Source organism: Corvus kubaryi, unplaced genomic scaffold (assembly GCF_017639235.1).
Source record: "Corvus kubaryi isolate FWS band 111438036 unplaced genomic scaffold, C.kubaryi_AGA036_p1.0 37395, whole genome shotgun sequence".
In the NCBI taxonomy this organism is placed as follows: Eukaryota; Metazoa; Chordata; class Aves; order Passeriformes; family Corvidae; genus Corvus; species Corvus kubaryi.
Window position 1 is genome coordinate 7,517,689 of NW_024581134.1, and position 23,144 is coordinate 7,540,832.

The 23,144-nt window shown below is 39.9% G+C and overlaps 2 protein-coding genes across 8 annotated transcripts in view; one reads left to right on the forward strand and one right to left on the reverse strand.

Moving 5' to 3' along the window:
• The first annotated feature begins 72 nt into the window (after nucleotides 1-72).
• Nucleotides 73-10,418, forward strand: RBM11 (RNA binding motif protein 11). Its single transcript, XM_042040269.1, is given in 8 exon segments — nucleotides 73-5,460; nucleotides 6,409-6,571; nucleotides 7,511-7,589; nucleotides 8,285-8,386; nucleotides 9,671-9,683; nucleotides 10,044-10,121; nucleotides 10,123-10,252; nucleotides 10,255-10,418. Coding segments are annotated over 8 exon segments (756 nt in total). The 5' UTR covers nucleotides 73-5,358; the 3' UTR covers nucleotides 10,344-10,418.
• Nucleotides 10,419-11,073: 655 nt separating this feature from the next.
• The window catches only part of RPGRIP1L (RPGRIP1 like), a 44,555-nt gene continuing 32,484 nt past the window's right edge, over nucleotides 11,074-23,144 (reverse strand). For 5 of the 7 annotated variants that reach the window (XM_042040274.1, XM_042040272.1, XM_042040273.1 and 2 more), the window contains 6 exons: nucleotides 22,648-22,807; nucleotides 21,416-21,543; nucleotides 18,473-18,656; nucleotides 17,267-17,351; nucleotides 15,147-15,280; nucleotides 11,074-12,403 (listed from right to left, as the gene is read on the reverse strand). In XM_042040274.1, coding sequence (XP_041896208.1) covers nucleotides 12,300-12,403; nucleotides 15,147-15,280; nucleotides 17,267-17,351; nucleotides 18,473-18,656; nucleotides 21,416-21,543; nucleotides 22,648-22,807 — 795 coding nt within the window. In that variant the 3' untranslated portion in view covers nucleotides 11,074-12,299. Of the gene's footprint in view, nucleotides 16,305-17,266; nucleotides 17,399-18,472; nucleotides 18,657-21,415; nucleotides 21,544-22,647; nucleotides 22,808-23,144 lie in introns of those variants that run through there. The other 2 variants (XM_042040275.1, XM_042040277.1) reach the window with 2 other exon arrangements.

The window sequence follows — 23,144 nt, forward strand, 5'->3', positions numbered from 1 at the left end:
GCATCCTGAGGGCTAGGGGGGGAGCCATGCTGCTAGTGCCAGGCCCTGCTCTTCAGAAGGTCCTGCTTCTCTGGGGACACTCCCATCAATCTGAGCAACTGCCACAGCTGTATTCCAGAAAGGCAAGGAGGAAGGGTGGGAAAGCCTTCAGACTGCTCTGTCCCTGGGAAGGTGTTGGCACGAATGCTCCTGAATGTGCAGGAGGGGCAGGGATCTGGGGAGAGCTAGCTGGGCTCTCCTGTAGCCAGTGGTGCCAGATCAGCTTGAGGGATTGCCCCAGCTGTGCTGGCTTCAAGGGTGCTGGCATTCAGTGTCCAAGCCTGGCTGATGGCCACGCAGTGAGGAGATCTCTCAGGGGCTGCTCTTCAGTGTCTTCTGTGGAGGTAGAGGGTGCAAGTGATCACGCTGACAGCCAGGACTAGGTGAGAGGGGAATGGGCTACTGGGGATACTGAGCACCACCAGCCTGGCGATGGGCTGATGCCCTGCAGGAGCCAGAGAGCTGGGGACCAGTTGTGGCTGTGGGAGTGGCTGTGGAGGGCGAGGTGGGCAGGTGTGGGCATTATGCCCAGTCAGCAAGGGCAGTCCCACAACTAGGCTGTGCCAGCAAGGGTGCAGGCAACACTGTAGGGAAGGGGAGGCTGTGCCTGGGCATGGTGTGCAGGCTGGGGCCACCAGGTCCTGGTGGGTGTGGGCACTATGGAGCAATGCCAATGGAGGAGCTGGAGTGATGGAGGCATAAAAGAGGCTGAGGGCAAAAGCTCTACTCGCAACCTCTGCTCTGCTTGGCCTGGGGAAGAGGAGCCCTGGAGGCTGTCCCACTCTGCTTGCCTGCATCAGCCTTGTGAGCACCTGTCTTCCAAGATGGATGGGGCACAGATGTGCACGATTGGAAAACTGGCATCTTTTATTGGCTTCATCAGGTGTCCATGGTGAAACGTAGACGAGTCTCATGAAAGTGTCTGCAGCCAGCTGTATTCTGACGTTACACTCTCAGGGAAAGCTGAATGCCTGTGGCACTGCCCATGCATGCTCCCGTCCCTCAAGTGTCCCTGTGCTGCTCCCTGTGGCTGGTGTGCAGGCTCAGAGCAGCAGCATCCCCAAGGATTTTCATGGTGCTGGCAGCGGGCACTGGCACCTGGGCTGTCCTGTGATGCACAGATGTGAGCAGCCAGAAAGCTAAAAACCCCGCATTTTCACACACAGAGCCAAAAGCAAAAATCACTTAGGTTTTATGTTGTGAAAAAGCTTCAGAAAATTGCCAAATTGAATATTTAGGAAAGTAAAACCCAATTTTTATACTAGCAAAAAACCTCCAAAATGACAACAAAATCAGTTGGGAAAATTTGGGGTGAAATATTTGCAGTTTGGGGGTGGGCATTGCTGTGGATTATCCAGTGTGGGTCAGTTAGCCAGATTGAGTTGCTTCGTGTGGGTTATCCCAAATGAAGTGTCTGCTGAGCATTATCCCGGCTGGAACTGGTGTATGTCATATCCTTGTGTTTCCCGTGCATCTCCCGTCCTCCGTGTCCTTTCCCTGCTCGTCGGCTGTGACCCCCCGCTCCCTGCCCCCCCTCCAGGCGGCCCCGCGGGACTTCCTGGGCCGGGACCCCGCCGAGCCGCGCTGGCGGGTGCCGCCGTCTGGTCCGTAGCTGCTCCTGCAGCCAAGAAAGCCGCCAATGCGCGTTGACCGAAAAAGGTGGAGCGGGATCTCCCTGCTGCAACCCGCTGGCCAAAATGCCGAGCTGCAAGTGGGCGGCTAAACCCGCGTGTGCGCACGGGGCCGGCTATGCGGGGCCGTGGTCTGAGCCGCCTCCTGGTAAGGACATGCCGCTGCTGTCCCACGGGCACGATGGCGGTGGCACTCGGAGTGCAAAGCGCGGAATTTCGGCGCCGGTACCGCCGCCCAGCTTTTGAGTGCCCCTGGGAGCCGCTGCCGGGCCTGGTGCCCGCGCGGTGCTCGGGAGCGGCGTGGCTGAGCACCGGGCGCGTGGCTCGGCGGTGGGTGAGGGATGAGGTCGCGGCAGCGGTGAGATGACTGAGAGTCTCAGCGGGTGCGGAATTGCCGCCTCGGGGCCGCCCGGGATGGCGGGGTAGAAGCTGCAGCCCACCCACTCCGGCTCCCGGCCTGGGAGTAAGCGGCCACATCCCCGGGCTGGGCGCCTCTCTGTGTCACCAGAACTCTCCTGAGTCTCCACCGGCCCTGCTCGCCCTGTGCCGCTGCCCCAGCTCCAGCATCCCCCCTGAAACCTGCCCTGTGCCCACTGGCCACCCTCAGCCCTGTCGTGACGGCGGCAGGTTGCCCGTCGAAGTGTCCCCAGAAGCCCCTGCAGAAGGTGGGATTCGTGCAAGGGATCTACAGTAATAACAGTCGCTGCTGCTTCTTTGCCAGAGGCCGGGCTGAGCATGAAAGTGTCCATTCTTCTCCGAAGCATCCCTGTACTCACTGTGACTGTACTCACTTCGGGCTTGTGTGGGTCATTAGTGTCACCGAAATTGCGGGAAAAACAATTAAAAAACCCAACCTCTCCAACATTTTTAGTGTTAGAGAATCAAGGCATTACTTTATTTTGGCCAGGATGTGGTTCTGGCCAGGATGAGCAACAGAAATAATTTCATCCACGCATTGACTGCATTGTGCAGAGAAGATCATTCTATGACACATAGTCCTTTACTAGATTTTTCACATATTTTATACAGTCAAAACCCATAGCAATTCATTGGTTCAATGTTCATTGGTCCAATGTTCATTGGTCCCAAGTTGCACAGTTCTTAGTATTTGGTTTCCTATTGGACATGAATTTCTTTGCCTTAGATGCTAATTAGGTCCTCATTCTTACCTCTCTTTTCCCAGACCAGGTGTCTTCGATCATGCCAGGGGTGATGTCTGGAATTGATGTTCGTTAATGATCGTTAGTGGTTGTTATCGTTTGTGCTACTCCCAGTCTGTTGCTCATCAGACCTTGCCTGGTGAACCAGTCCCCTGAAAAGAAACTTCAATTCCCTTCCCCCGGGGCAAAGGCGAACTAAATTGACAGAAGTTACAAAAAAAAAAAAATTTAACTTTATATAATTTCCAACATTAGTACCGGCCTTGCTCCCTCCAGGGCGTGGGCTGGAGAGGGACAGGATGAGCAATTACTGGCTCGGACAGGAGCTGCTGTGGTGGAGCCTGGAGAGGCCATAAAAAGGCAAGGAAATAAAAATTGAAGGCCATCCGGCTGGTACCCACCTCCCTCTGCAGGCAAGTGAGAGCCTGCTTCTCTGGGTGAGAAGGGGAAAGAAGCATCTGAACAGACAAATTTTCCCGGCAGTGCCAAGAGTCGGAGCTGAGGTGAGTCCAAGGTCCCTTGGGCCCTTGTCTCCCCTCTTGTGTGTCTCAGGGTCTCTTTGTTTCTCTCCTGGTCCCCCTTTTTTTTTTGCATGCTGCTGTGATTATTTTCTTTTGCTTCCCTATATCTCTCCTCTTGTCTCTATTTTGTCTTGCTTCCTCTTCCTACCACATTCCCTTTCCTTTTTCTCTCTGTGTTTCTGTCTCACACCAGTTCCCTTTCCTTTTTTCATACTCTGTCTCTCTTCTGCAGCTTACAGCTGTTTTTTCCTTTTCCATCGATTTGTTCTGAGTTGAATCTGCCTCTTTTCCTCTCACAATTTATCTGGCCTGTTCTTTGGCATTTTTTTCCTCTCTGTACCTCTGTGTACTGCAGTGTGTCCCTGCCTTCCTACCTGTTTCCCTCCTTCCTTTTGTTTCTCTCTCTATCCATTTGTTTTGCTAACTGTTGCTGTGTTTTCAGTTCTGGATCTCACTTTCCCTTTCCATTTTCCTGTTCATTTATTACTCTCTCTGATCCTTTTGCTGTTTCCTGACCCTGATATTTATTACTTCACCCCTCTGGCCCTGTTTTTTCTTGTTCTTCATATCTCTGTCATTCTCTGTTGCTCTCATTGTCTCTATCCCAGTGTCCCACTCCCTGTCCTTCTTTCTTTCACGGTATCCCACTTTGTCCCTCGCCTCGTTTCTATATTGGTCTGTTCTTCCTCTTGTTTTCTCTTTTTGCTCTGGCCTGCTGCCTGTTGCTGTCTTTTTTAATTTTTTTTTTCCAATCTGTCCCCATTGCTCTGCTTCAGTCCTGTCATTCTCCTGCTCTCTCTGTCTCGATGGTCATAAACGTAGAGACAGATAGGTTTGTGCCGAAGTGATTTTACAATGGTTGCGGATTATTTTGAAGTTAACTTCCTTAGTGACTGCTAAGGAATGGACCTGAGACATGAATTGAAATATATTCACTGTCCGTATTCCTTGATGAAGGAATGCTCTAAGGAACTTGTCTGCTGGCAGAAATCAGGGTTTGTTAGTCTGAGCCTTCGTTTGAAAAAGTCTGTTGTGCACTGAGATGTAGAATATAGAAGTATTACCCTTCCAAAGCCATCTGAAGATAACGAAGACTGTTGCATGAAGGTTTTACTGGTATCTCATTTTCTTTTGAGGGAAATTTGATACTTGTTTATGGATATTATTGCAATAACAGTGGTCTGTGTGAAAATAATCACAGTAGTGATAGTGATTGATCTGGTGTTTCTACGGGAAAAAGCTTGGATCAGGAATTCTCGTTGTGCCGTGAGCTCAGTGCTCCCCTACCCAGGGGCTGCTCCTGCAGCTGGGGCTTTGGGTAAAAAAAAAGCTTTGGCTTTTTCCCCAGCTTTCTGCCTGTGACCTGCTGCCACTGGAAGCTCATCAGAGGCAAAAGTCTCTGTTCATTTGCCCAGCTGTGACTGGACAATTCCAGCAGTTTATTGCAGAGATTGTCAGTCCATGGTTTCGATGCTCCATAGTATAAAATCACTTCTGCTGTTCAAGCCAACACAGTAACATAGTGCAGAAAGAGGTTTTCTGTATGTTTGGCATGCAGTTCCATCTGATAAAACCCTCCCTCTTTGCTCCTGAGCTGAGCACTTGCTCTGTTTGCAGCCTCTTCTACAGTGAGGACTCATTGCAATGTTAATGGCAGGAGTGGATCGTGTGAACACACTTGTGAATACAAGTTTGGGGAGGTGGATTGTTTTTCAGGGTTGGTCGGTTTGTTTTGCACCAGTCAGTCCTGCCAGGACTTAAGATTCAGTGGCAAAAAAAACCCCTCATGTTTGTATTTACCATCATTACTACACACCGAACGATTAAGTACGGTGTTACAAAGAGATGCTGTGGGTGGTGTCACACGCAAACAGACGCGGCACCCACCCGCCCGCGTTCCAGTGTTGCCACTAGCCGGGCCCGACCCCTCACAACGTGCCCCGGAGCGCAGCTTCCCAGCAGCTGGGACGCTCTTCTCGCACTCCCGGCAGTGCTCCCGCAGGCTCTATGTCGTCGCCGGGGAGGTCCGAGGCGGCGGAGCAGACCCTACTCGTGGGGAACTTGGAGAGCCGGGTTAGAGAGGAGATCCTCTACGAGCTCTTCCTGCAGGTAGCGAACTGGTACCTTTGTATATCGAAATGCTGTTCTAATGCTCGAGAAGAAATATTCCACCAATGGGATGTTTAGTTAGGAGAGTTGGGCAACGTGCTCTCCAGAAGTCCCTTCAAACCCCGACCCTTCAGTCACAGTGTAGAAACACAAAGTAGTTGGACCTGTTTCAAGCCTGAGCTTAATTCCTACCTGTTTTCTAGGCTGAATAGTAGTCTGCTCTATAACTGTAAATGTAAGCTTAAGAAAGTTTATCTTCCTAGAGGACATGAGTAATAAAGTACAAAATGCAAAAGTGATAAAGATGCTCTTAGAACACAGTTTTGCATTATTCTTCTGCATAATCTGCAGCAGTCATCCAACTGCCAGCTTTGATCTGGGTCTTTAGGTCATCCCAGTAACTTGTCTTTTCTCCTCGTTTTAGCTTGTTTTCACTCAGGTTTCCCTTTTGGTGCAGCAGCCTATGCTTCTCATTGTAGTCTTGCCCTGTCTTGGAAAGTATCCAGTTCAATATTCTGCTATGGCATAGTCCTAAACATGCACCTCTGACCTCTAGCTCTTCCCCCACTCCACCCCTCCCCATCAAATGATGAGCATGTATCTACTGCTACTTCTAAGATATTATCTTATTGATGAACTGGAAGGTAACTTTTGCTATGGAGTCAGTAAATTAGTCTTCCCCTTTGGGAAGCTAATTAATATGGCATGGTATTCTAAAAATAATAAAAATTCTGATCATGAAAGACTAAACATCAACTGATGCTTGGTTCCCTTTTAAGATTTGTGGAGCTGATTTTTGTTTGTAGAAGGCTCAGAATTTGAGCTTTGGGAACGTGGAGAGACATTTTCAAAGTAAGAAACTTACCTTTAGCAAAAGAGAAATCATCATGAAATACTCAAAACACAATGAAACGTCAGTCTCTGCTAAATAATAGAAATTTCTTTCAGGCTGGACCATTAACCAAAGTGATGATTTGTGAGGACAAAGAAGGAAAACCTAAGTCTTTTGGATATGTCTGCTTTAAACACAAAGTATCACTGCCTTATGCAAAAGCTCTACTGGATGGAATCCGTTTGTATGGAAGACCAATTACTGTGCAGTATTGGAAGGGTATGTTTCATAGTCCCAATGGTAAAGTTTAAGTGTAAATTTTTAAACTTTTTAAAGAACGGTTTTGAATCCTACAGTCTTTTACAAAGATAACAATTTGTAGTTGGAAAAATTTGTTGGTTTTGTTAAGAAACAAAGACTTCCTGTGGCTTTTGCAGAGGGAAGGATTTAGTCCTTGTGGTTTTTTGTTTGCTAAGAGAATACAATAGATTGGTTCAGAACAGCATAACTTGAAAGTTGTGTCAGACACCGCTGTATGGAAAACAGCAATCCAGGTTTTCATGCCAGATTACATTTAGGAATTGGGGTATAACTTTACCTTGTAGTCTGACAGGAAAAGTTGATTCAGTAAGGCCAGCCACCATTGAGCTCTTGGATCATTTTTAGACTAAAGTCACAGCTTTATCAGAGCTGTTGTTTTAAAGGGAAAGGATTGTAGTTCAAAGAATATATTGAATTCAAACTCATATTCTTCATTTTATGTATATGGAACTAAACCTCCGAGCAAGCCAACGAACAGGCAGCATTTGCTACTCAGACATTAAGGACTCGTGTTCCTGCTGTGCCACTTCTTCCTTAGGACTGTGCCACTTCTTCCTTCAAACAGAGCAGTTGCTGGGTTTAAGCAGAATATCTGAGGTTCCTAAAATCAGGAGCATCTCCTGTGTCTGTAATGGGATGACAAAGATGCTGTTCTTGATTACTTCAACAGCCCTGATTTGTGCTTCTGTAAGTGAATAAATGAGAAATGAACATTTTCAAGCTGTAAGATGATGCTCTTGATTATCATCTGGCATAAAATGACACCCTTTGTATACTGCCTGAGATCTACTAGCACACTACAGATGACACTAAACACTCTCTGTGGTTTTTAACTTGTTAATTGAATTGTCATAACTGAATAGTCATTACACTCTTGTACTCTTGTCTTATTTACAGGGACTTCTCACTCACCAGAACTAGACAGCTGTACGCATGGTTTTGAAAACCATATTGACTTAGATTCTCCTGCAGACAGGTAACAAAGATCACCTGTGAATGAACCTTATGATTATAATTTAAAAAAAATCTTATTAAGAAAGTGAGTTGATCTGGTAGAGCAATTTTGAGGTTTTTCATTAAAACAGCATCTTGTCATTGCATCCTTACTGAGGGCTTGCAACAGGCTGCAGTTGCTTTTAATGTTTGGTTGTTTAGCTTGCCAGATGTTTAGTCAGCTTCAATTTTCCATTCTTTATTTGTTTCTGCAGTATTCAGGACCATGAGAGCATCCTGAACCATGGGTTTTGCACTAACAATGTTTTCAGTCATTGGGGGAAAAAAAATCTGACAACAGAGAGCCTTTTTTTAACCCTCAGCGAGTTTACACCTGTATTTTTTGTGTGTATAAGCACAAACAGCTGTCATGTACATCTGAATGCAGAGTTATAAACCTGTTATAATGGAAGTCTGAACACCCCAGATTCAGTATTTAAGCTGAACTCCCATGGTGAGATCTAGTATCCTTTTGTGTATGCACATATGAGGATTGGTCATTAATTAAGTTTGGGTATATTTCCTTTGTTCTTTTTTTTTTCATGTAAGTGTTGTTGTTAATATCTCACTTGTCCTCTTGGATATTCCCATTACAGCCCAAGAGTTAAATCTCAGCACTCTGATAAGCAGTATGTGGTGGACATCCAGCCTTTGTACATTTGCTTGTTTTTCCTTTAGGCATCAAGAGCCTTCTGGAAATTCTCCATTTCCTTTTACTCCTTTGCCAGTGAACAACAGTTTACTTCATGATCACCCTGGCTTTCAAGAGGTGGTGAGTTTGTGTTAAAAATTTGGGAGCAGTTTTAGGAAGCTGAATGCATTTTGCATTTCTGCAAAAACCAGTGCTTACTTCATGTCTCTAAATGTGCTATAAGCACAATATTAGGACACTTCAGGGTCCTCTGATAACAAGATCTACCAAACCAAACTATTTTCTTCCTGCAAGAATGTCCTGTGCTATATATAGCATAAGGAAGCTAAAAATGCTAAAGTCTACAAAGCTCTCTCCTGCACTGTGTTCCAAATGGTGGGACAAGTTGACCTCATTGGACTACAACCACGCAAGCAACAGCTTCTTTACATACAGCTAATTCCATTGGGGAAACCTCTCAATTCTTCTTCTCAATTCAGAAATGCCCAGCAGAAGTTTGAAATGTGCAAAAAAACAACCCCTAAAATTCAATCAGTCACCACTGCCCAAGTTTGGGACGCGACAGTCTGAGGGTTTCTGGCCTGAACCTTCATGTGCCCGTGTAGGTCTCTCCTTCATGATTTACTTTCACAGCAGTAGATGACAAGAACTCACACTTCACTCCCCCTCTACAAGACTCTGGTGCACTGGACCATTTTCGCCCTTATCTCCTCTGTCTGAGATATTCCACAAAGCAAGGAAACTGGTCTCTTCAGGTGGAAACTTGTGCATCAAACCTACTCCCCAAAACACATAATGAAGCTTCTGAATTTGCTGAGTCTGTGGACTGGTAGGACTGAAGAAACCCAGCCTTTAACGTGAGGTACCAACTGTGGACAGTCCTGCTCACCCAGTCTGACTCTGGACTTAGCCCTTAGCCCTTAGAACTACAGAAGGGGGGCAGTCTTGATCAATTACCCTTATTGGCTGCAATCTGAGCAGGAAAATGGAGAGAATCGACCCTGTTGCATGGATGGGGTGGGGGGCCTGCCCTCCCATCTTCCCAGGCTGTGCCCTGAGAAGAGCTGGTGCTTGTACCAACTTTCCCGTCTCCTCTACTCCCTTTGGAAAGCTCAAGTGCACCACCTTCCCATCTGTGCTTGCTGATAAACCTACTCCTCAGTAACAAAGCAATAGACATACATAGTGCAGCCAGACTCAGACCAGCACACACAACCAACTTCATCCCCTTTTCTGCTTGCCAGAGAAGATGGTATTGCAGTGTGTCTCACATGATAGTTTGTTGAAGCTTCAGCAGAAAGTGATCTCATTACCAGTGTGCCTTCACAGATCTATCTCACCTTGGCAGGTTGCTCACTTGGGAATCTTTCAAGCGCCTTGTTGGAATGCTTTGTTCCACATTGACTTTAAAGTTGGTTAAACCAGGTTTGAGGAACTTGCAGATGTGCATGCCTGTACATTACTAATAGGCACTGCAGTTACAATTATTTATCAAAATAGAGATGAGGAAATGAAAGGAATACCGTGTTTGTTTACCTTATGTGGGGACTAACTGGCAATTTAATCTTAAATCAGATTATGTCTCTGTTCTAACTTTGCCATGAAAAATTTGTCTGCTTTTCTGAACTATACTAGCTTTATTCTCAAACATTCTGTGTTATTTTATAGTTTGTCAGTCTTTTAATTGTGTAAGTCATAATGCATGCAAAATTCTTTAAAATTTCCCCTTCACCGTGTTAACAACTTAAGTTTCTAGTTCTCTAAACGTACCATGTTTTAGCATAGCAGTACACAGTACAGAGTCCAATAGGTTAACAATTTCCGTATTAGCAGATGACTCCACCAATGCCTTCAGATTTAACATTTTCCTCCCTATCAGAATCAAACTGCACAATTTAAGACTGCACAGAGTTCTCCTGAATTGGCCACATCCAAGTGACTGTGAAGTGCAGCGAGTGGGATGAAAGAAAGAAAGAGAAAATGGCAAAGTTGTGACAAGACACTAGTACTGAAGATAATAAAATGAGACAAAGACAGCATGACCAAAACTGCAGAAAACACAAAGCCAAGAAAAAGACACAATAATACTGGATATTTTTTATTATTATATTTGCTTTCATCTTTCCTGTTTGAATCCTATTAAAGAAGGAATGTTCAAGATTCATCGCATTTTTGAAATGTGCTATGCACAGAAACATAAAATACGAGTCGGAAGGGTCATCGAGCCAGCTGGACCTGCACCCACCACGCTGTCCCCCTTCCCGTCCTCTCCCAGCACACCAACCCACTGGGGAACAAGTTCTCCCCAAAACCCAACCAGAGCCCACTGAGTCTGCAAGGTCTGGCTTTTGTGTCCCTTCTACACTCTCTGCCACAACTGAAAGGAGTCTGGCTGGCTCCACTGTACTTGCACTGGCCCTTTAAGTAGCTGCACATTCCACAGACCCAGCTACATCAACCTCACACCTTTACTTATCCTCAATAAAAGGCATTGATTAGAAATATATTCACAGAATAGTTGGTTGGTGGTTGGACAGGACCTCTGGAGATCATCTAGTCCAATCACCCCACCAAGGCAGGGTCACCTGGAGGCGACACAGGAATGTGTCCAGGTAGGTCTTCATCTTGAGTGTCTCCAGAGAGGGAGGCTCCACAACCTCCCTGGGAAGCTGTCCCAGTGCTCTGCCACCCTCACTGTACAGAAGTTCTTCCTCATGTTAAGGTGAAGTTTGGCTGTTCATTACCACTGAAGTCAAAGGCTATCAGCTTGTGTAGCTGTTTGTACTTATGAGTAGGTGATCAGAATAACCACTGATTTATAACAAGCAAAAGAGTTTATTGATTTGTTTTTTCTGGTAGTAGTAGAAGGACCACATTTTTCCAACATTTTTTCAAGGATGGTTCAGTTCTTGTGACTTTAATACATACGGATATATTTCTGCATTTAACAAGAATGAGTTTGTCTAAATAGAAAATAGATTATTTTCCAAATCCAGAAAAATGTGAAACAAATAATTGCTAGACTGTGTGCAAGACCTGTCTTGCACTGTTGCAGCTATCCTTACTCTTAAAATAATCTAAGCTTAATATAAAAAAACCCCGAACCCAGGAATAAACCATAACAAATTGTTTACCACTGAAATCTACAGAAACATTACCTGAGCAAACCGCATTGTTAACAATAACAACTATTTTTTGTCAACTGCTTCACAAAACTGGATGAAAATTTGACGGCATATTGCAAAGCACGAAAATCAACAATAAAATGCTTCATTATTTTTATTTCTGTGCAAAATGTTAAATGGCTGAAACAAACTACAAACATGCCATCCCTAGAATTAAAAAAACCCAAATTATTAGATGGTGCATTAAGTGCAAAAGCTTCTCCACGTGCTTAGATCTAGTTTTGGCTTCAATTTGGATTGAAGTAATGTGTAGAAATGCATCTCCTTTTTTTCACTATGAGAACAGTCAGGCATTGGAACAAGTTGTGCAGAGAAGTTAAGCAGCCCCCATCCGTGGAGGTTTTCAGACCAGGCTGGATACAGCCCTGAGCAACATGGCCTAACATAATACCTAATCCTGCAGTGACTGGACTAAAAACTACCTGAAGTCACTTCTAACATGAATGATCATATTCTGACAGAGTATTGTGACAGAACTACTCTTAGTAAGAATCAACAAGCATTTCTGTTTGAAGGTTCACCATCACTTATTTCTTTAGACAAAATACCCTGAACTGGTATCTGATAATTTACAAGCAGCTTTCATTTGAAACCAAACTTTGTTATAACTAAGTTAGACTGTGATACTATCAGGTGTTGAGAGCTTGAAGTATGATTTCAGCAAGGACCTTAAAAATAAGAAAACAGACCGAAAAGTGTACAGAACTTTACACCTGCACATCAAGCATCTTTTTCATATACGTTTTACATTAAATATACTGTAAGAATGACAAATATCTCATTTTTGATGAACCATCAAGTATATCTTTACACTGGGAGCAAGAACTTCTGTAGGCAAATGTCCTTTTCCTGCCTCCTAGACATTTTTGCATTCCTCATGGACTGAACGCAGTGCATGGAGGGCCTCCACTGTCACTGTGAGCTTTCCAATTACTGAACCGGCATCTTGTGAATCGAAAACTAGAAAGGCAACATCAGAAAACAGCATTAGCTATTTAACTTAAGATTTCACTTTTGTTTTGATGATTTTCCTTAGTGTTTGGCAGATTAAAGGGCACCTAGCATATGCTAAAAAAAAGGGAGAAATCAATAAATAAATAAATAACCAATCTTCCAGTTCAGGTCCTCAGGCTACTGGAAATTAACCACTCTTAGAACCAGAATGTACATCAGTAAATATTAGTGTTGAATTAATCTAAAAAGGAAGGTGTTGATATATTAATTACCTATATAAAAGAATTATTTTTCACAAGATGTAAATAAAGATGTTCCAAATTCTATTAAAGACATATTTACATATATAGGAGTAGTTTTAAGTAAAAATACACCAATTAATGCATTTTCTGCACTGTGTATGATGGATGGGTCCAAATGAGCCTCAACAAATCACTCAGTGAACTGTCAATTTCAAGAGCAGACTTCAGGAGACTGTATCCTTTTTACTTAAAAAAAGAACAGGATAATTGTAATTAATTATATCTGAAGATAACACATTCTATTGTCTCACTTTTTATACTGTCCTATTATCTCTGAGACAGACTGTTAGATGTTTTTACTATAATATTTTTCATTCATCTTCTTGCTTAGCCATTCACTTAAGTGCTTCAAATTTCACATAAATCATGTTGACATAATCAGCAATGAAAGGAACAAAATGTGAAAAAGATATATGGTTGCAATCCTCAAAAAGAATAAAGGAAGTTTATGTTATCTAACTTAAGAATGACTTTATCTTCATGCGGTAGTGTCCTATGAACTTCCCTGTATCTAGGTTTATTATTTTTCCTTAAACCAATATCCAACTCAGAGAACGTGTACATTACTTAGGAATTCTGTTTATTATGCTCCTACATTTAATTGACATCTGTGTCCAGATCTTAAGAACTGATCCTTTTACAATGACTTAATCCAAGAAAATATACAGATATATTCTTTTTCCATGATCTGACATATTAACATAAAATTAATTTAAATTCTCTGAAACATCTTAGTTTTCAGAAAATATCCAAGTTTATATGTTATGGATGCAATAAAAAAACCCCAAAAAACTGTACAGCATATGCAGGAAAGGGGAGAAGTGCAGAATGGAAAAAGAATAGAATTATTTCTAGCTATTATTATAATTTTCATAGATATAATTAACATAAATTAAAAATTAGTTTAAATGTCTGATGATTAGGGGAAGAAATGCTCCTCACAATACTGAAGTAGTTGTCATTACATGGTAATGATTAGCTTCCAGTAACTTGTAATAAAACCCAGTCCTTCTGGTCCTAATAATTCTCTCAGATGGTGATTAGGAATTTTAAGAGTTTTTTGAAAAGTGAATTTCAAAAATTATGTTTACATAACTAATCAATCTTATCAAATGGGAATTATGACAGTGGGAGGTATGGTCATAAATTCCAGAACAAAAACCCACCTTCCAGTGAGAGATTACAGAATACATTTTTGGAGGAGCTTTTGTACTTGGAGAAAAATGATTGGTGGAGAAAAGCTTAAGCTGCTCAGCTACAGCACGAAATGCATCAAATCTGTATATTATTTTTCCAGAGTATGGAAATTTGATTCTTCTTAGAATTTTCCTTATCGCATTCCTGTAACTTTGAGTGTTTTATCAACAGCATGGGTGCAAATTGTGTGTGATAACAGGAATGGATAAGAAAGCCTATTTTTTTCCCTCATTACTCAGCTCCCCATTGCTCAAGGTACAGGAATTAGACACAGTAGTAGAAGTGGTAAAGTCACATTAGCCTGGCATTCTGTTGGGGCTCACCAGAACTCTTGCTACCGCAAAAGGCACCTTGTGAACGTGGGTGCTCTGCATCCAGTCATCGAACTAGTTCACTTACTGGAAAGGAGAGTGACTTTCAGCTTTCAGCTTCTTCACTGAGCTTCACCCCAATGGGGAAAGAGGATGGAGAGGAAAAGGTGAAGAGAAAAGTGCACCATTGTTAACCATGTCCCTGCTGCCATGGGGAACAGGAAATTGAGCAAGGAGAATATTATCCTCACTCTCTACAAAAGGACCAAAAAGTCTTCTTGAATCTTCTTATAAGTGTTATAAAAATGCATCCTATGACCCCAGGAAATGGAAGATTCCACACTTCCTACTCACATCACCTTGCTCTAATGGGTCACAGTGAGTTTGGTCACAGTCTGTTACAGAAGGGTGCTTGCTAAAAGGGATTCCTAACCAAAACCACCAGTATTTCATATAGAGTCTCATATGTGTTTCATACGGAGGAAATAGACTTGAAGGTACTCCGGGGGTTATAACGTAATTTCAAATAAAATATAGACATTAGTAATACCAAATTGGTGATATAAATTTTAATACAAAACAAATTTTTATACAAAATATATATTTATCATCCTACCATAATGAAGTATGTTGTAGAAAAGAGAGAATTATAGTAGTGGACATGGCTTGAAAGTTCTTAGGTTTTACAAACTAGTTACTATGAGGTGAGAATGCTGTTTGGTTTGGGTTTTTTTTTAAAACAGACTTTAAGGAATAACAGTAATAGATAATTTTTGCAGACTTCTGCAAACAATGTGGAAGTTATTAGTTAGTATTAAAGAATTTCTTACTGAAACAATGTCAAACAACTACTTGCACAGCAAAGCCTGCAAAGCAAAGTAGAAATTCAACAAATTTTAGGCTACAGAAGTTTACGAGAAAGTGATCTTTAAAACTCACCATCAATATCTTGCTCAATGATATCTCTTTGCTTCTGGAATATCTCTTTTAAACTGACATAAGCAAACCCAATATCCTCGCATTCAAGATCCTGTTCATCTTCTGGGGGATCACTGACCACTGTAAATTTTAGGCTAAACACACACACACAAAGGTATTTTCCATTCAAAAAGGGTCAAAAATCAAATTACAAACCATAAAAAAGGAAAAACCACACTATTTTACAAGTTTAAAATGCATAGAGGTGGAAACATTTGGTGTATGGGCAGAATCTTTCCACAAATTTTGTTTCTTGGTGGTCCTCTTGCTATGATAAAATGGGAAACTGGACTACTGATGAGCTTCTGCCTTCCTATTTATTCAATACAGAACTGAAATTTCAGCACAAGCCAAACCAGACATTCTGATAACTGCAGGAAACAACCTACTTAGTAACACAGGGGACAGTAGTGACATGATGGCACACGTAAGAGACAAATGCTTCTGTTCTGCGAAAAAGCTCACTGCTTTTTACCTTAATTTTACCTCTGGTTTGTGAAATATTTAGTATAGATATCTAAGTATTTATAGGGGAAATTGCAGCACACAGACCAGCTGTTTTCTTTCACGGTGTTGAGGGATCCATCCAGTGCAGGTGGCTCAGGAGCAGCTGCAGATTGAGCACTGGAGGAGCCCAGCCCAAGGCAAGAGGCTGTGAACTGCCATCCATTAGCAAAACAAAGGGCCCAGGGACCTGTGGCCCACTCAGGGGAGGGACACCCAGAGACACAGCAGGAGCCAATAAACCCCAGACTTTGGGTACAGCCAGGTGCGGGACACTCGGGGACATGGAAGGAGATGATGACCCTCAGACTGTCCCGTCAGGGTACAAAAGCCCAGGGGTTCCTTTGTTCAGGGTTGCTCCTCAGAGGCTCCAACTTGAACTGTTATTGTCTTGTTTAATTACTGCACCAAAATTAAATTTTTTTAAGGATTGGGACCTCTCAGACTCAGCGACTGGAAACCTGGGCTGGAGCTGGTGAGGGGAACTGGTCTGACTGGGATAGTGTGTTGGGTGTAGCTGCAAAGGGACCTCAGTCCCAGCTCAGGTGGTGAAGTGTGACTGCCAGAGTGGTCCTGGATGGTTGGACAGGGAAATTTCTTTAGCAACTGAATTATCTGTCAGAAAAAAAAAAGGAGTATTTTATCCTCATTATTGTTAAATCGTAGTAGAACATGCTTTAGTAGAACATGTTTAGCAACCTTCCTAATACAGATGGCAAAATAAGGGAAGTGGAATGAAGAGTGATCACTCTCTCTTACTCGGAGTGAATCAGTGATTTGTGAATAAGATTTACAAATGACTCTGACACTTCAAATGCAATCAGCAGGTGTCCTACTCTTCTGTGAATTAAATGGATCTTTAAATTAATAGTTGTTCCATTTCAATGAAGATTGACATTCAAGAAGAAACATAATAAAAGTATGTAATTCATTCTCCCCAAGTAATGCACATGCTATCTCAATGAAAAAAAAGTGAATAAGAACAAAATTATTACTATGAAATTGAACAAGTCTAATTTATAATTTTTCTCATATGTATTCATATAATAGATGTCTGCTACATCCATATATATATACACTGTTTTTTTTTAATTTTTATTTTTTTAAATTCTGGGGCCAAGGAACACTTTCTGCAGTTATTAAGACTCCTTTTAGTATTCTGAATTCAGAAAGGAACAAATGTACTATTCTACCATCGCACAGATAACGTGCTTTTCAAATTCATTACTTTGAGACTAATGATGATAGGATCTAGAATCTCTCTTTTGTAGAACAAAGTTGTTAAAACAACCCAGCAACAACACAACCTCCCCCCAATTAAACCACAGCACTAAACAAACAAACAAACATATTAGATGAGGTTGCAATATTCCATTCCATATGCACCTCCTCAGAGAAGAAATAAGACCAGATGCCACATCAGAATGCAGGCATCATTTCTAGCTGAAACAATTCTTTTTTTTCTTGTTAGTTATGCATTAACTACTTAGGGTTACCTTGTTAGTAAAGACAAAAAGGCAAACCACAAGCATTATTTACAAAGATCTATATTAGGGGTTCTCAGCATTAATCTGTACCTGTCAGCAGGTAGATCTGGCTTTAGAAGAATTGATTTGAGGTACTCTCTTTCTGCATGATTATCTTCCTTATCCACGTTTATCACTGCAAAGCGAATAAATTAATGTAATTGGTTATCAATTGTTTTTCACCTATTAGAAGAAAGAGCACAAAGAAAAGAACAAAGACAAGCATTTACTTCCTCTTCTTTTCTACAGAAAAACAGTGTTAGAATCCAATGTTAGAATCATGTGACCTAATGGTGTGTCACTGGCAGGTTTACATGAACACTGCCAAAAAAGATACAAGCAGCATCTAAGCATGTCACAGAGCTGTCACTTTCTATTAACAGCAATAGCAGCCATGATTTTAAAAGCCAAGGCTCTTTATTGCTTTGTATTTGAAGGGATTTACTGTATTTTCTTCCACTAAAGAAGCTAGAGATAATGGGAATGTATGGCAAAGTGCTCATCCTTTTTGACAGCCTCAGTAATTTAATCCTCCTTTCCTGCCACAGTATTTCAATACAAGAAATCTCCAGACCAATGGACTGGTGAAAATCTGTCATCTGTATTCCCTCTGAAGTGGGCAATGCCAGCATAGCAGTGGTAGATGTGACATTTCCGATTCATTTCAGTTTTCAGCTACACACAGAACAATCCAATAGTTTGAGTAAGAGGATGATGTAAATGAGTGAATTCTTTGACAAATTGCATTCTAAAATCAGGTTTGTAGATGGCAGCAATTTTAGAGATCTGACTGAGACACCATTTCTGCAAAGCCACTTTTACAAAATTATTTTAAGAAGAATGCTTAATTTGAATGTCTGTATTAATGGTTTGCCACAAACAGCAAACTGATTCACCCACTCCAGAATATGCTCAGCTAAAAGTCAAAGACTGAAGCACTCAGGCATTCATGAATCTTAAATGAAATAAAACTTTACCAGGAAGAAAAAGTTAATGAATAACTGAAATACAATGAGATAGCTGGGAGAGTAATTAACAAGAGAATTATAAATTATTACAATAGTTCTATGTATGCTAGTAGTGGAAGTATAAATATTAAGCATTATGAAGTAATTGGCAATGTATTAGTATCAAACATGGATGAATCAGTTCCCCTATTAAAAAGCTGTCATTAAAGGAACACTGAATACTTGCAAGTAGTGGTGTTATGTTATTTAAGAGAAGAACCAAGCCTGCTCAGGAATACATCAGACTTACCAGTGCTATAGTTATAGTGAATCCTCTGACCACCTGTTGGTTTTGGAAGTGACAGTGGGGTCTCCTCTGCAAGGAAATTGTTTAATCTGCATTCTACAAACAGTTGCTGTATTGTTTCATCTGATGTAATTCGTGACTCACTAAGACCGAGTGATGTAATTTTAATCCGGATTTTTTCAGCTTCCTATTTAAAAACAAAACAAACGTAATACAAATTATTTTTTGTTTCTTTAAGTGTTAACACAAACATACATACATCTATGTAAATCATCAGCCTTTTTATAACATTGAAACTGACTGACATATACAAAATGAGAATTTAAAGCTCCAGGGTTTCTAGCTAAGACTGTTGTTGCAAAAGATTTGATTTCCATTCAATGTTTAAAATATTTTTGCAGTAGTCATAGTCTGCTGGTTATCTTTATGTAAAAATGCTATTTGAATCACAAATTTCAGCTGTCATTATTTTTACCTTCACAGCAAAGTGATCCTGTAACTGCTTAAAATACTTTCAGTAATACAAGATACCAAAGTTTTCCAAATAAAAGAGAATTGTTACTACCCACTGCAGACTATACTACAAACAGTTCAATAAAAATCCATCAAATCACAAAATTGCTAGGCATGTAAAGTAATAAAGTATTTGTAAAGAATTCAACTTCATATCGTGAACTTTCCTAGGTAAATCAAACACACCTTTAAAAGTTAATTTTAACATGTAGTAATAAAAGTAATATCCCAATTGTTCTTCACCAGAACCTTTTCTTATTATCTTTAACTGAAATTACATTTTTCTGTTCCTTACGTGAAACTGTTTCATACTGTTCTGCAAAGTCTGGAGTATTTGTGTACAGATAAATTTTAATAAGTTTTATTTAAATGGGCATGTCAGACTCAAGAGAAAGAGTCACAAATATTTCCTGAAGTTACTCTGGGAAGAAAGAAGAAAGAAAAACCAGTATGGTTTCAAAACTGGAATATGTAGATGAGCATTCAATGACATTCTTCAAAGAGAAAACAGAACACACTGGATACAGAAATGTAGAAATTTTTTTACTTACTTCTTTTCAATATTTTACTTTCTTTTCATAACTTTATTAAAAATATTTCTTCTATATGGAAATATTTTGACAATTTTTATTTCTAAACTTAAATCACTTGAAGTATTAAATCACATTCAAAAGATTAGCTTTCTATATTCAGTCAGAACTTCAAGTCAATGTTCTTATTTAGTATAGAAATAGCTTACATTTTACTGAACAAATTATAAAATTAATAAAAATGAAAAGCATGCGTACCCTATTGTAGAAATATCCACCATACAGAACAATTTCCATTGCCGTCAAGTCCTTTAAGTATTTGATGATGTAATTTTACCCCCTCCTTTCAAAAGACTTTTCCTTTTATTATGTATCCTATGACACTTTAACTAAAAATCCACATCTGGATCAATATTTCAGTAAGATTCTTTCACTATTCAGCAGTTTCATGGAAATTTTACTAGGATGACAGAAAAAATTCCACACCGTTCTGTCTCTACTAATACAGGTACATGGCTTCAGCAAATACTTTTCCTAAAATCTAGTAAGTCAAATGGCTACTGAATGTCACTAAAGTGATGGTCTTCAATTTGAATATGCTTTTCATATTTAAATTTATAAATGAAATGAAACCAAATGAAGTATTCTATGATCAGTCATACATCATAGACAAGAAGAAAAAATAAAGAAGCAACTGGTACAGCTTGATACTGGAAAATCTGTTAGATACACCTTATGATCAATATATGTAAGAAATAACCATGAACTGTCTAATTTGCAACATACAACAAAACCCCAGTATGATCTTGAATTATTTAAACAGTCTGGCATACAACTCAGATTTATAGGATAATTAGCACAATGATCTCTAAAAATCACGGAACTCATTTATAGTATTTGATTACCAGCAGGATAATAATCTCAAAAGATAAAAGGCAGTGATTTTTGATCTTAAACAAATTTAAAAAGAAGAATTCAATAGCAATTTTGACTTGCTGTATTCCATAATTAACCCAAGAATTCAAGTAATGAATGCGTATTTTTAAAGTCCAACTTTTATCAAACATGTTGCCTTAATAGTGTATAGCTTTTACTGGTTTTATCTGCCATTCACAAACATGCACATTGTTACAGAAGAACAGACTGAGGGAGGGATGTAGAAATTGATGAACCTGAAATGAATCTACATACAAAATCCTCTCAGAATTGTTCTTAAATCATTCTGATAAAATAAAATACAGGATGAGTAGAAAGGCATAGCGCAACTGTATTATAGTTTGACTTAATATTAGTATCCATTTTAGTTCTCAAAATTACAGGTGAAAATTTTTTAACATTTTACATATAAATAACACAATCTTCAAAAGTACCTTCTGTATCTTTCTGAAGAACACGTAAGTGACAGCATTTCTACAAACCTACTGGAGCTGAAAGCATGTAGCTTCTTTAAGATGTACTTTCTACAGCTTAAAACAAAAGGAGCAGTATTTCCTCATACATGTTTCTTGTTGCTAGTTATTTTGTAAGATATCACATAGCCTTGAAAAGAGCACTTTAAAAAATAAAACTGCCTCTAGGATATCACACTGCAGAACTCTAAAAGCAGTTTATTTTAAGTACTAGTTTTATGGTTAAGATTGTTCAGTCAGTGTTAGATCTAAAAGTGTGAAATATTAAATTTTTTGAGAACTATCCTAGTGAAATACTGTTCAAAGGAAATTTTCCAAATTTATATTATGCTGTGCTATTTTGCATATATGACTTCAAGTCCTGAATTGCTGGTTTTAAGACTAAGTCAAGAGATTTGATACCATACAGGTACAGCTTCATTGAAAACGGATGTTAGATATAGCAAAGCTACACTTAGAGGACATTTGGCTTGAAATATTTTTCTTACTCTTACCAAATAATTGCCATGTATACTCTGACTCAGCTGTTTAATATTTGTGGATACTGGACTTGAAATAATACAGTCATCACTGTCAGTTTTTATTGATTCAACAGCATCATCCTCTTGATGATCTTCTTGAGCTAAAAAAAAAAAAAAAAATCAATGCAGGTAATCCCTGCTATATTGTACACCAGCTAAGACTTAATAAGAAATCTGATAGCAATAAATTTCCTTTTCTAATATAAAAAGAGTAGAGTAAGTACCAGGTAAATATTCTCTTCCTTCAAGAAGATTAACACTGTGAATCAATGACCTCTAGAGTCATCTAATCTGTAATTTTTCTGGTTTGTTAAAAAAATAGTAAGGTTTTCCAGATGCAAGCTGGCAAACAGAGTAAGTCTTGTAATGCACAACTGTTAGCTTTTTTTAAGAATATGGCCTGAATTTGTGGATTTCCTCTGACTTCCTTTAATACCATGCATATGTAAAAGAAGAATGCACCATTTTTTTTTTTAGTAAAAAAAGTAGTCCTGTATGCAGGTGCATTATTTTCTGGAACATTCTAGAGCATTTTTTTCCATGAAGCAAATTATAAAGACAACTGGTATTCAACATCGACATTCAGCAAGTTTTTCCAATCTTTCTAATGAATTCTTATGCAAAAGCTGCAAACAACTAAACATAAAATTTTAGCATTCTGCTTCTGCTTTTATTTTAAACTTGGTATCATGGACTTGGTTATTGCCATAATAAACAGCTTAGGCTCAGAGGTGGAACATGATGACGTGGCTTTTATAATCTCTAAATAAATCTAACAACTTTTTGTCAAAGATGTGATACGGCATACTAGCCCTCTCACTGTCTGAAAGGATTTCTGATATCAGCACTGGCTATTATCCCCAGACAAAAGGAGCATATTCATTAAAATAGTCTTTGGAACAGCATAGTTCTAAGGGAGAATATAAAGACATTTAAAATAGAAGCCAGGGTTCCTTTAATATTTTATTATTCTAAGTCATATATCAGAATTTTGCAATCGATTACAATACGGTTTCCATTTGGGAAGAAAACGCATGTTATCCACCACCTAGCTTCAGCTGTAAAGTACACCAGAATATAATTTCTGTCATGAAGTTTCTCATAATGAGGCAGCTTCCACAACTAGTAAGGAACGCTTATGAAAATGGAAAGAGACAGATTTTTTTCAGAAAATACAGCTACTTATTAATAACAATGAATTCTACCTTCTGGTTCCAATTCTTCAATTATTTCTGTCTCATCTCTAGAAGTAATCAATGTTTGGTCAGCCAACTGCTCCTCTGACAGATGAGAGAGCTCTTCCTTTTCCTGTTGAATTTCTTCAGCCATCTCCTTCACCATGTCACCTGATAGCTGTTTAGCCTCCTGTACCACATGATACAGAAAAAGATAAACTTACTGTATTTATAACACTCCTTGAATAGCAGAAGTTATTAAAGTTCAAAACTTGAAGAGTTATGGCCCACGTTCATTATCCAGAGCCTTTAAACAATTGTATTGCTTATGCAGTGCAGGAAACAATGAGAAAGTGTCAACTGCTGTAACATAAAATTGATATACAGCAGAAAGACATTTACCTAACTCTATTTGTGAGAATGTAACTAATATAATCGTTTTGTACCTGTCAACATATATATAGCCTGTTTGATTTCCAGATTAATTTATATTTCATCTTTTTCTACAAGTTCTACAAGACTCAGTC